Genomic DNA, 13,727 nt, shown 5'->3' with positions numbered 1-13,727 from the left:
GCTTTTCTATTACTTATTGGTTCCTTAAATTTTTTTTTCTTTTTACCAATTAAATAATTGGATATTATAACTTAGAATACAAACCTTTGGAGATCCCATGGGTGATTTGTGTGTTTAATTGTTTGCACCTGAATACTTGGGTCTGGATTAGGTTGTCTGATATATATGCTAAATATGAATAAATGTCCCCTTGTCAATACTTGTATAGCATGAAGTTAAGAGTGAAACTTTTCAGATTTTCTTACTATTGTACACTGCCATTTTATAACCAGTTGCCTTAGGTACTTTCTATAACCATAAATACATTAATGCTATGGTATGTATATTTTATAGTAGGCTTTTCAGAGTATATTGCTAAGCTAAGTGCTATAAAGCTAGTAAGTTGAGCTAAGTTGTTGCTAAGATGAACAAGGCTTGGCTATATGCTATATCTAATGTATATATCTATTAACTAGTGTAGGCTTAAAACCCTCAGACACTCAGTAAACATAACTCTGTTTTAAAAAAGCAGAATTTAATATTTAAAAAGGCTTTTGTACAAAGATACAAATACAACATGTAATATCTTTCAAGATATGACCACTTATACCATTTAAAACATTAAGGACAAACCTTCTAGACAGATATAAAACAACAACATGACAATTCACAAAAAGCATAACAAGAGATCAGTGGTTTGGTCTCTTTTTCTGAACCTCTCTTTGCAGAAAATAATAATTCCAAAAAAAGTTGGTCCAATAAAATCACAGTCATTCGACATTTCTCTCAACCAAGGATGGTATTTTTTTTACTCTCATGTCATAAATGTTATGGCATTATCAAGTAAAGACTTGTGCATTGTGTAACATTGCGCTACACAGATTTTACCATGTAACGCCCCCCTTAAAAAGAGGAGGACGGGACTTCTGTGAAGAAGTGCTCCAAGAATTACTGATCACTTTACCTGAATGTTCTTCCATGAAATAAAAATCAACATATGTTGAAATCGCTTAGATATTAAAACGATGTCACGTTACGGTGACCATGGTTCAATATTGTGCAAGGAGGAACACCAAGTAAAGTGCTTTACAAAGTTCTAAAATCAACATCTAAAGACATTTAAATGTCTTTGCCAAAAGTGAGAGAAGGCTAACCTACCATGGAGCTTCCATACAATATGATTTTTTTTTTCCATTTAGAAAAATAGTATCTTTCAAAGTTGGCTGCGACACCAACTGTTCATAAAACAGCCATCAGTGCAATAGTTTAAAACATTCTCAAGTATAAATGATGCATATTTCTATACTGGCTTTGAATGATACTTCATCAGTGTTTTCTCACAAACCCTCTAAACTCTGTAGAGTCTTCCAGCATTGGCAATAAAACTGGGCAAAAAAAGGGGAGGAAAATCTAAACAAAACAGACCTAGGTACTTCAATATGCAGTGCATTGTATGAAGATGTATTAATAAAACATAATTCCATGAATCTGCTCAACTCCTTAAGGCTGAAACTAATAAGGCATGTTGAGTAAGCAGCCTAACTTTTAAAATGATTATAGCTTTAAAACAATAATGCAGTGAGGCTTGGCCTTGAAAACACCAGCCTTTATTTATTTCCCAATTAGGTAGCTTGAGCCAAAACGCCCTGTTGGTGTGAATTAACATGTAATTAACTGTTTACACTGCGCTTAGGTTATGGGAATAACGTTCATAGAAGATGATCGTGTTTTACAAGTTGAGGCTTTATGATGACTGCTCTTTAAAAGCTATGGAATGCATATTTCGCTGGAGATCCTGAATTGTTTTCTGTGTGAATGTATCCACACCAAATTTGAGGTAAGAATCCTGACAAAGTCATAACCCTTTATGCATCAAATCAGCTAATAACCATTTCCTGCCATAAAAAAAAGCAAAGAACCTGTTTAACATGTATATATCAATCCAGCTATGTCATTGTATCTCAGTGTCAGCAATCTGTGAGTAATATATTCAGAAGGTAATCTATAATCATGCACTGATTAAATGTATAATATAAACTGTATTCACTGTTCACAAACCACATCTTTGACATTGTACCAACCCAACACCATCTGCATTTTGGACGTGAATCCGTGCCCCACTATATATCACCAATAATCAGTCTTTGACTTTGGCACAAAAAGTGGTCGAATGCGATAGGCTTAAGGCAGCGTTTCACAATCCTGGTCCTGGAGTGCTCAGGGACTGCACATCTTGGTGTTGATCCACACCCGACTTGACTCGCCAGCTATTTTAAAAAGCCTTAATGAGGTTAAAATGAGTACAGTGGAGCGGGGAGAACACAAAAATGTGCAGGATAGTGCTGCATGATATTGGAAATAATACCACATATTGCTACATTTATTGCTAAATGTAATTAGTGAAGGTTTAAGTGGCATGGTTTTTACGTTTGTTGGAGAAATGCTGAGAGCGGTCAGAGCATGATAAGAATATTTGGGGATTTATTGAAAGGTGGCAGGTTCATTGTTTTTTCATAATCAGCATTCCTAAATGACTGTGGTTTGATATTCTGCCAGAAATTTTAGTATCTAGGTTTTTTTTTTCTTTTCAGGATGAAATCCAATCCAAGCAGATTATTATACAAAAGCTATTATCGCAATAATAAAAAAATAATAATGAAGAAGTGATATATCGTGCAGTTCTCTAGAACTCCAGGACCAGGGTGAAAGGGAAAGCTGCTGCTGCTTTTTCAATGTCCGGCTTTTCTCTGCTTCTTCTTGCCTTTTCTCTTTTTTCCCCCCTTTCTCTCAGAGTGCTCCGGATGAGTACTTGGCCCTCGTGATGAGGTAGAGTGCGATGTCCTGGTGGCCGCCGAAAGCCGCCATGTGCAGCGCGCTCCAGCCGTCCCGGTTCGCCAAACGCACGTCGGCGCCGAACTTCACCAGGAGCTTGACGAGCTCGAGGTTGCCGTCGATGACGGACTGGTGCAGCGCCGTCTGACCCTCGGGCCCGAACGAGTTGACGTTGAACTCGCAGTTGGTCATGCCGCGCAGCAGAGAGTGCAGCTCCGCCGTGTTGCCTTTGCGCAGGGCTTCCTGGAAGACGCGCTGACGCGCCGAGCAGCTCACGTCCGCCTGGCTCATGCTCTCAGCAGGTAACCTCACCGGAAACGGACCGGAACCAGTTGCCTTCCTCGCGCGCTCTCGCCTCCTTGGATGTTTTTTTTTTTTTTTTTTGAAGGATGAAAATATAATCCGCAACTTACTCACATGGAACAAGCCCAGGTTTAGGCTATTTTACAGCATACGTGTTCAGAGGAATGTTCGGAAATGTCTTTCAGTTTACGTCTTCAAACTATCCAGCGAGCATCGGTCCCTTCAGCAGCCCATAGCGCAGTCCAGCAGGCAGACCCGATCTGTTCCAAATGACATTTATTTAGAAAGCATAACAAGATGTACCTCACTTTTATATATATATAGGCCTATATATATATATATATATATATATATTACACCACACAGATCGACATCATTCGAGACCCACATTATCCTTCACAATAAAAACCGATTAGGATTTCGGATCTTACCCCGGATGGTTGCGAATTCTTCCCCCAGGTCTGTGTGCTTGTTGAGAAGTTTTCCCACCCTGCTCCCGCTCCTGTGTGCGCACTGTGGAGCTCCTCAGCTCTGCCTGATCTTGCTCTACTCCCTCTCTTCAGCTCATTTCAATAACAATGGACACTCCTATAATCGGCCTGGTAGAGGAGGGGCTTGGCCTCATTTCTCAGGCTGCGAGGGGGCCGTTGGCTCACATCCCAAAGCGCATACTAGCATCCTAAAGGAGGAGGCAACCGCGCACAAAGCGCATGAATGCGTCCTCTCTGCACTGCACACTACCCTACTAAACAGTAGCACAGTACTTAACAGACTAACGCAAGGTGGGTTAAACTGCCTGACATTAGAAAATAGAAAAAAAAAAAAAAGAGTATCATGTTTGCTTGTGGTAACAGAGTATCAACTGAATGGAAGCTCATGCAAAATCCTGCGAGGACCTTCAACCTATAGGACATTCTCATCAAATGAGAACCTTTCCTTGTTATCACCCTCCTAATTATTTAGTATCTTTAGTCATCTTACTTTTTTTTTTAATAAGTGCAGATTAACTTTAAAGTACCTCAAAGACAACTTTTGTAACTTCAGTGAACTTTTAGATTTATAGTTTAAAGGTGAACTATATAGATCCTCCCAGGTTAAAGATGCATAGGGTGCTTAAGGGACAAAAGATGTACCCGTGAGACTACCATCCCTAACCAGCTACCCTAACATACAGTACCCTGGACAAATTGAGCAGTTACTGAAAAATGTATAAAAAGGTTAGTAGGCCTCTACAACATGCTTCATGTCCTTTACAGTTGCCATTTGTGAATTTAGTATGGCATTTATAAAATTAATTCTATACATATCAAATATATAGGCTACATATACAGTACAAGATAAATATATACCCACAATTGGTGGTTTGGTAACATGTTAGCTAAAGCAATCAAAAGACTATTATACCATATATATATATTTAAAGTTTCTCATGGGATTTAATGTTTCTAAGCTTTCTCAGCTCTGCTCAATAAAAAAAAAAGTGTACAATAATGAGCTTTTAAGGAAATTGAATGTCTCTCTTGGGATCTTGTGTTATGGTTATGAGTTCTGAATTAAACCAAAGAAGTTAAAATCTCAGCAACTTATAGATAAAGATAGATCTTACATCTTCAGTAACTGCTGGTTTATTCTTGGTCAGGTCCTTGGTGCATCCAGAACCTATTCCAGGATTTCACCATGGATAGGATGCCAAGTCATTGCAGTTTACCATGCACACAAATTCACACACTCAGGGGCATTTTTATCATAATGGATAAGCCTCTTACTGTAGATGCATGTTTTTGGGAACTTGAAGGAAACTTAAGAACCTAGACAAGACAAACACTGACACACAGAGAACATGCAAATCTCCACATGCAAATAATCCACTCAGGATTAAACCGTGGACCCTGGAGCTGTGAGGTGGCAATGCTACCTGCTGCACCACGATCATACCGCCTAGCTGACATTATATGTAATTATTTTTAGTAAATGCAATAGTCCTCCTGAAACTTAGTCAACAACAACTTACTTTCAGCTACTACTCCCATCAATGGGGTCGCCACAGCGGACTATCCGATCCGCACACAACTTTGGCACAGGTTTCATGTCGGAAGCCCCTTCTGACGCAACCCTCCCATTTTATCCAGGCTTGGCACTGGCACTAAATGCAGTGGCTGGGTAGTGTATAGGTGAGGCAACCAACGTGAGTGGGGCTAGAACCCGGATCCTCAGATCCCCAAACCAACAATCAAGCGCATTATCCACCACTCCCCTACACTTCTTTTAAAATATAGTCAAATTTGTTTAAATTCTTTCAAAGTTCATTGGACGCCTATACTACATACACATTAGAACTGGTACAGGATTGTATGTTTTCTTCAATAAAGGATTATCTTAAAAATTAAACAAACTGACCATGCTGTTTATATTCGTAAAAAAAAAAAAAAAAAAAAAAAAAACGCTTTAATGCACTGAAGTCCAAATTTTCCCATGGTATAGGCAGGTCTTCTTAGTTTCTCAATACCAAGTGAGTTACGTGTCAAATCTGTTACATGTATTGCTCCATCAAGACTGTACAGGTTCCACCTTTATTTTGCTGCAATCCACACTTCCCCTTTTACATGCATGGTTTAAAGAATAGAATAAATGGGAACAAAATAACGGTCTCATTTCAGAACAAATATCCGCAATCTTCTGAAAGCCTGAAGTCATCGTAACATTTGTTTATCAACAGTCCATTTGTTTCAAATGTGGTGGCAAGTGGGAAAGCTACTTGCTCACCAGCTTTTTTTGGCACCATTTGAAATGCTTATAAAGTGACACAGAATCCAACGGGCCCATGGGAACTAGTCTATTGCATGCTGGGCTTGTATAGGCTCGCAGCCACGATTTGGCACAACAGCCTAACTAGGATACTGGAAGACCTAATGAGGCCTGACAGCAATTGCTTCATTCACAAACACAATTTTATGTGGGGTTAAACAAATGTCCACGTAATGCTTTAGTGCATAAAGAAATTGTATTAGTTTTTGCCCCAATATGCCTAGATTTTCTTGCAATGAAAAAAAATTATATACATTTCTAATTATATATGTATTATACAGTATATACATACACACAGTATATACATATATGCACACCTGAAATAGTTTAGGAAAAAAACAAAACAAATTGAAACAGGTCTTGACTGTCTAACTTGACTAAACTTGTCTCTAGACGGTGCTTTATTCAAATTTATCATGTTCTCTTCCCTCCCATTTCAATAGGCTTCATTCAAATGGCTTAAAAAATCTCTGGCGGTGTGACAGGATCGCAGTGGTCGTATTGCAGTGACGTTTCAATAGCGAGGGTGGGTCAGCCGGGATCCAATTTTAAACCACGTGCTCTAGGACCGTGGGAAAGAGTCGAGCTTTTCTTCCCAGCATAGGCGTATGCACAATTCAAGAGAAAGAGCAAGAGCGAGCGAGAGAGGGAGAGAGAGAGAGAGAGAGAGGGTAGTTCAAAAACAGTTGCCTGTGGAAAGTTGGCGTGTAGAAAGGATACCAGAGACTGTGCCGAGGTTTGATAACCTCGAGTCAGTTACAGGAATGTCAGCGACTCGAACGTCTTTAAGCTACTAAGGACAGATCAGTTTCCCAACCCGATGTTGCCTGAGATTTCTCATGCTCACGTGAGAAGATGTAGGAATGGAGAAGTTTGCCATTATGGCCATGTATGAGGTGAAAGGTTTCAGGAGCCCACACTCTCTGCTCCTGACTGTGACCTATTGATTTGGCATGGGAACTGACCCCTGCTGTCAGCCCCTAACCGAGTCCAAATGCCTCATGACTGGTCAGGCTTAACAGATAACAAGCATGAAGCAAGACTCAATTACATGACACAATAGCCTGAGCCGAGTATCCTGACATTATCGCCAACATCTCTTACCTTCTTGTGAAAGAATACATAAACAGGTTATCTACATTTAACACAGTGGCCTTAACATTCTCATAAGAGACTGAACATATGTCCATACTTTTTTTATCATGGTCATCATATGTGCAATACTATTGTCTGTGAGAATATTATACATGTTGATGACAGGTGTTGTGTAAAGTGGGCACTTTTAATGCATGTTATTGGTGAAAACGTGGTGCGTAGATGAGCAGGAATTCTGTCGGCCTGCAGCGTCAGACAGTAGGAATGTCCTGTTTGTCTTGGTGTGTGTTTGTTCACTGTACTACGTGTTATGCTTACAAGGCTGGCATTTGTGTTAATGTGTGTGTGTGTGTGTGAGCCAGTGAGTCTGTACCGGCCAGGGTGTTTGATACCTTTGTGTGGGAATCAAGCTGCTTCCTGCCCCTTGGACCACAACAGCAAGAGCTCCTATTGCCCATAAGGTCAGCGAAGGGGGAGAGCGAGAACTAGAGAGGCACTGTGTGTGTGCGTATGAGTGTGTGAGAGAGTGAGAAAACAGTAGTGCTCCATAGTTACATTTTCACTAAATCACCAATAGACATGCTATTCTGAAGCACAATAATCTCATTTAGGGTTGATCACATGATTATAAACGCAGCATTACACATATCTGACTTATGGGTTTAGATCATGCCAAAGGCCAGTGCTAATTCTTAGCACAAAAAAAAAAAAAATCAGATATGAGTGAGCTGCAGTGTAAGACTTCATGCACATGGGGCCACTGCTGAAATGTCAGTGTCCTAAGCAGGGCCCACCCTCCTCCGTGCGCATGCTTTCCTGTTCCCCTCCCATTCCCTGCCTCTCTGTTTGGCGCGGATATCCCCAGGAAAAGGCAACACGGATCGTGATGTCAGCAGCTGCGCTACAGTAGCCCTCCTCGGTGGGAATTTAAAGAAATAGGCTGCACCACCGAGATTCTGTACACCACCACAACACACTCAGGAGGTCCTGATATCAATCAAGGCTTTAGTTTGTGTTTCTGAAGTGCACCCGAGGGAGTTCTCCTTCCCGCGCCTGTGCTTAAGCCCTGGAGCTCTTCACACCGCTCTATATTTGTGTAAAGATCACAGTGTGGGCATTAATCTTAAGGTCTGTTCATTAAGTCCATGTAACTAATTTTTAAGCAGTTTATAAAAGACGTGTTCCGTGTCTGACTTGCTTCCTGTGCATCTTATTAATTTTGGCGTAACATTACGCCAAAATATTTCGTCACTGTATTTATTTTAATGTAACAATGGAGCTTTGACAGACTTCAATTAGTTAGTGTTTATCTGCATTTTGCTTTAAAAAAAGAGCAACTTGTGAGGTGGAATCTTATCTAAGCATCTCACTGAGCATTTGGCAGTTTCTTAAAGACCCAGCTGTTGCACTCTGGAAGTACTGGGGCCTGGCAAACACTAGCACAAACTCACAAACTAACAATCCTCAGAAACAGGTACAGGTATGTGTTTTATATATACTGTACACACATATACACAGTATATATATATATATATATATATATATATATATATATATATATATATATATATATATATATAACATACATATACATATATATATATATATATATATATATATATAACATACATATACACATACACACACACACACACACTATATATATATATATATATATATATATATATATATATATATATATATATATATAGCCTATATACACACACACACACACACACACATATATTATATATATATATTAAAGTTTCCCATGAAATAAACAATGCGAATGTGTTGGTTTTTTTTTTTGTGAGGGCACAAAAGCTTAGTACTTTTTTTTTCAGAGAGTGTAGCTCTGGGTGGCCACGCTTGCGTGACAAACTTAGACAAATGGCTTTTCAAAAGTAGCCCAGTGTTTTTTTAAAAAAAAAAAAAAAAAAAAAAAAACAATTACAGCCTACAAATCTTTTCTACCATCGCAAAAATATTTACAACATGACATCATACAATACCATATACTGTAGGTTCCTCAAACATCAAGGTCATGTTACTTACACATCATAACCATAAGCGCAGCCCATATATTCACACAGCACATGTGTATATGATTTGGCATTTACTGTTTAAATTAAGCCCATGGTATTCCAAATTCATCTACACCATACTTAATGGATAGAAAAACAGTTATAACATTTACTTTAAAACATCCATTATGGTCTTTTTTTTCGAATGGTTGGGGTGTTTGTGCATGCGCACGCGTGTGTGTGTGGCTAGAGATGGGACTAGGATGAAGATAAAGTAAGTGATAAAAAGAGTGGCACATAATATTACCTACATGGTTCATATTTAACATTATTTTTAATATACCTTACTGCATCATTGTGGTGTTATATACATCACAAAAATATACATCATTGTAAGTGAAGATGAGCAAGGTAAATATTTCTTATTATGACATTATTTTAAAAGAAGTAAGATCATTAAGCCCAGTTCCAAACAAATGTTTGCATTCCAAGCTTAAACTTATCTTAATCTTATTTAGATTTTCATTTTGAGGCAGCAAGGTGGCTTAGTGGTTAGCACCGTCGCCTTGCACGGGTTTGATTCCCGCCTCTGTGTGCATGAAGTTTGCATATTCTCCCTCTTCTTGGTGAGTTTTCTTCCACAGTCCAAAGACACACAGATTAGACTAATTGGAGTTCCCAAATTGCCAGAATGTGTGTGTGCCCTGCGATGGATTGGCACTCTGTCAAGGGTGTACCCTGCCTCGTGCCCCAATTCTCCTGGAATAGGCTTCAGGCCCACTGTGACTCTGTATACAGGATAAAGCGGTATAGACGATGTAAGTAAGATTTTCATTTGAACTACTAGTTATCTGCCTATTTTGTCTGATTATTTCTTCCATACAATAAAAAGGGCATTTTGTACTTAAAAGTATATAAGGGTTCATTAAACATTTGAATAGAAATATATGTCCTGCAAAAGTTTCAAAAAAATAAATAAAGTTTATACTAAAAGCCAACCAGTCGCCTGAAAAATAACATTGTGGCTGCAAGTAAGCTCAATTCGATAGAAAACTAGAGACTTGGCAACCTCGGTAACTGAAGCCTCAAGTAAAATCATGAGAAACTGAACAAAAGACCATGAAATGTCTTATTCTCTCGGGTTAAAATCTCAGACAATTACACTTTAATGCAGCTGGACAGCTGGACTCTGTGAAGACGCGGTATCTTTCTAGAGAATTTTACAACACTGACCTCTGTTGAGAGGAACAAGCATCACAAGACACACATTCATATTGAAATTACTTTTTATTATTTGTACATGATTATACCAAATAAGAATTTTGCAAGTATGCCTTTACAAAATTAACAGTACGGCTTTAGTCTGTTATTACTTAGTATGTACTGTACATAAAAGGAATAAACATGATTCTAAAAAAATAATAGCAAGCACCAACAAAGCTGCAAAGATTTTTTTTTTCCCTATTTCAGCTAATTCATTACTACAAGATCAGCTGGACCGGTGATCAAACGATGGATGAACAGTGAGTCTTCTAGTCCACCAGCTGTGTCACATTACTGCAGGTAGAAAGTTTTGTTAAAATCTAAAGTCATTTTAAATCATATACATGACTAATTATTCTTACCTTGACTCTGGAAGAGGACATGGGTCTGTAAGACAAGAAAATATTGGTCACAATGGTTTTATAACAGCCAGAGATAAATGTGAAGGCTTAGTACAGTTTAATTGGAAGTAATCTGTTTTCCATGTGGGCAAGTTCAAACTTCTCTTTTAACCCTACGGAGAATCAACTTTCGCTATGCAAAATCAAATATAAGCGATCTTATCACAACCAATGAAGCTGGTCAAATTGATCATCCTATTGCACATGCATCATTCGTTCAGGACAGGCATGCAATATGCTTTAAATTATACTGCAAGCAAAACGAACACACTATAATGTAAAGTGTCCAAAGGGTACTAGAGACATCGCTCTCATAATGTTTATTCTCTCTGTCCAGCATTATATTTGCTCTGTAAACATCACAAGGCCTGCAAACAGACGCCACACTCAGGTCTCGGTCGAATGTCTTGTTTACTTTTCGCTTTGCATCAAACTCACCCACAATAACTGGTGTAACGATGGCCTCCTCAGGAAACCCAATAGACAAAGCAAACGATTTAAATTTTTCCATGATCTCCGGCGCGAGTTCGGATTTTCGCCCTAAAGCATACATAGAGGGTTTACAAAAGTTGTGTGTGAGTTGGAGGATGTATAGCTTCTATTCAAGAGGATTCTCATCAGCTCACCGTAGAGAGCCACCTGAGTGTATTCTTTGTTCATATTCTTGTATTTCAGGACAATCCCATAGTCAGTGTAGTTAGTCTCCACCACAGTAATATCCTTTTCAATCATGTGCCCTTACAATAGAGAAAATAAAACAAGCAGTTGTTTTTATGTCAGTAAAAGATTTGTGGACTGAAAAGTGCAGATCATAGTGATTTATAAAGAAAATTGTTCTGTATACATAATCACCACTTTATCTGTGGTATTAAATATTAATGTGGAACATATGAGACAACATTACAAAAATAAAAACTTACTTTCACTGAAATAGTTAAAAGCTCCAGGAAGCTCAGTCTTCTTATACATATAAGAACTTACATCACAAGTCTTCTGGCTACGGGCAGAGAAACACTGAAAGATAACACTGAAAACTAAATTTTGGTTTAAACATAGTGATTGTGTCTAATGGAAATGGTTTCGTTTCATCTTTAAGGGTACGCTGATGAACAATTGAAAAAGCTTTTAAAACTTTAAAAATAATTAGGTTCTCAGAGTTCTCAACACTAACCTGCATGTGTTGGTTAAAAGATAAGCTAAAATTTATAGTATAATTATTTCGAATAGCTCAACACCCATCTTGGAAAAAAAAAAAGAAGGAACTGTACCTATTCATTGTCCACATGGTAAGATTGGCTCCTCCATATTCATTAGCAATCAGATGGCCTCTTGAGATTAGAAATTTGCTTTTGTATTTAATAATTAATGGGTGGTCATAAGCCAAGGCAACACGAAACCAGTCACCTGCAAACTAACAAGAAGATTAACAATAGTTCATTAGCAAGTATATGGATTATGCATAAGCAGAGAATGATCAAGCTAAATATTTAAAATTTAGCAATAGATTTAGAAGTTATGTCACACAATTGCTGGAATCACATCACAGTAAAACAGACATGGTCTAAATTCTGCAATGTTGTTGAACTGATACTGCAATAGAGGAGAGGTATATACAGGTTATCGAGTTAAAGATAAGTGAGGAATTGCGTGCAAACAATGCAGTAAAATAAGAAAAGAGTTTTTAAATTATACATTTTCATGATTTATTTCATGGTTGCTGTCTTATGACATATGACAAAGCAAGACGTTAATTAAATATGCGGGCTGGGAGTTTTTGCCACGTCACCCATACAATCCTGACCTCACTCTAAGCCATTTCCACGTGTTTGGGTCATTAAAGGAGTTCCTGGGAGGCCAGTGTTTCAGATGGAATCAGACAGTCTGACTAGGCTCTGGCGTACTGAGAAAACTTTTTTTCTTGATGAGACTTATGAGATTGATATAGTGTCACAATGGTGGAAATTGGCTATGGTGGCTCAAACAATTAAGGCTGCGAGTTACTGGGTTACTGATTGGAAGGTTGGGGGTTCAAGCCCCAGCACCGCCAATTTGCCACCGTTGAGCCCTTGAGCACGGCCCTTAACCGTATCGGTTTAAGGGTGCCTTATCCTGGCTGACCCTGCACTCTGACCCCAGTTTCCTAACTGGGATATGAGAAAAAATAATAATTTGACTGTGCTGTAAGTTACATGTGGCAAATAATTTAAATCTATATTAAATCAAATTACATAAAAGCCTCTGCCAGAGTGACGAGGTTTACAGATGCGGCTAAAGTCCATAGGAATTGTTTGATCAACTGCTGAATCTGTAAAGTTTTATTTGATGTAACCTTTATTTTATCTTGTACAATTTTAAGTATTTAAGTATAAAATCTTACTATTTAAATACATTTACTCAGGGATTAGGCTCCACTTATTAAATCCTAGTCACCTGGCTCTATTACGATTGATACAAATTAAATGTCTCTGTATGTGGAATTCATTACACATATACATATTTGGGTCTGCCAACACAACTTGTGTAAATGTAATCATGAGAATATCTCACTCACCTGTTCCAGATCAAAATCCTGCTGGGGCTGAATTTCAGTGGAGTTCAATGAGTGCGTCCATAGCACTACGCTGCACAGAACCGCCACAGCGAGCAACATGTTAAACTGTAATCCAGGCGCTCTCTCTGTGTTCCAAAAGCAGACCTCAGGCTGCAAAGCTGTGAAGCCTCTTCAAGGACCAGGAGGGGGTTTTATGCAGGCCACCAACAGTGGGTAGGCCAAGCCCCCAAACGTAGGCGCATGCACCACTCCAACTCAGTGAATAGGAAAATCAAGTAACAGCATGTTTCCTAAAATCTGGTGCAACCCCCCCAAAAAAAACCAACAATAAAAAAACCCTCTTATGTAGGTCATCATATATCCATATACAAATAAAGACAAAAAGACAGGCAAAAAGGACAAAAATCTACAAAAAAGATACTTTTAGAAAAGGTGGGAATGGGTGTCTACGGAAAAAAAAGTTTTTTACTTCCT

At 38.5% G+C, this 13,727-nt stretch overlaps 2 protein-coding genes across 2 annotated transcripts; both read right to left on the bottom strand.

Annotated features, from left to right (window-relative positions):
* Nucleotides 1–2,482: 2,482 nt before the first annotated feature.
* nrarpb (NOTCH regulated ankyrin repeat protein b) lies at nucleotides 2,483–3,753 on the bottom strand. The gene is made up of 2 exons (XM_053480433.1): nucleotides 3,546–3,753; nucleotides 2,483–3,374 (listed from the first exon to the last, which is right to left on the bottom strand). Exon 2 carries the CDS (start codon nucleotides 3,100–3,102, stop codon nucleotides 2,767–2,769), a length of 336 nt encoding a protein of 111 aa, XP_053336408.1. The 5' UTR covers nucleotides 3,103–3,374; nucleotides 3,546–3,753; the 3' UTR covers nucleotides 2,483–2,766.
* A 6,571-nt stretch (nucleotides 3,754–10,324) lies between these two features.
* On the bottom strand, nucleotides 10,325–13,484 carry lcn15 (lipocalin 15). The gene is made up of 7 exons (XM_053481670.1): nucleotides 13,254–13,484; nucleotides 11,971–12,113; nucleotides 11,623–11,699; nucleotides 11,329–11,439; nucleotides 11,141–11,242; nucleotides 10,664–10,688; nucleotides 10,325–10,595 (listed from the first exon to the last, which is right to left on the bottom strand). Exons 1-7 carry the CDS (start codon nucleotides 13,350–13,352, stop codon nucleotides 10,571–10,573), a joined length of 582 nt encoding a protein of 193 aa, XP_053337645.1. The 5' UTR covers nucleotides 13,353–13,484; the 3' UTR covers nucleotides 10,325–10,570.
* Nucleotides 13,485–13,727: the final 243 nt, after the last annotated feature.

This window comes from Clarias gariepinus, chromosome 21, assembly GCF_024256425.1.
Source record: "Clarias gariepinus isolate MV-2021 ecotype Netherlands chromosome 21, CGAR_prim_01v2, whole genome shotgun sequence".
In the NCBI taxonomy this organism is placed as follows: Eukaryota; Metazoa; Chordata; class Actinopteri; order Siluriformes; family Clariidae; genus Clarias; species Clarias gariepinus.
This window is presented reverse-complemented; position numbering and strand designations above follow the sequence as displayed.

Bases quoted from the DNA above. Each gene is read 5' to 3' on its own strand.
- nrarpb (XM_053480433.1), bottom strand. From the start codon at position 3,102: ATGAGCCAGGCGGACGTGAGCTGCTCGGCGCGTCAGCGCGTCTTCCAG.
- lcn15 (XM_053481670.1), bottom strand. From the start codon at position 13,352: ATGTTGCTCGCTGTGGCGGTTCTGTGCAGCGTAGTGCTATGGACGCAC. The intron at 11,243-11,328 runs GTGAGCTGATGA...TGTATGCTTTAG, and splicing joins CACTCAGGTGGCTCTCTACG to GGCGAAAATCCGAACTCGCG. The intron at 10,689-11,140 runs GTGAGTTTGATG...CTTGTCTTACAG, and splicing joins CGTTACACCAGTTATTGTGG to ACCCATGTCCTCTTCCAGAG.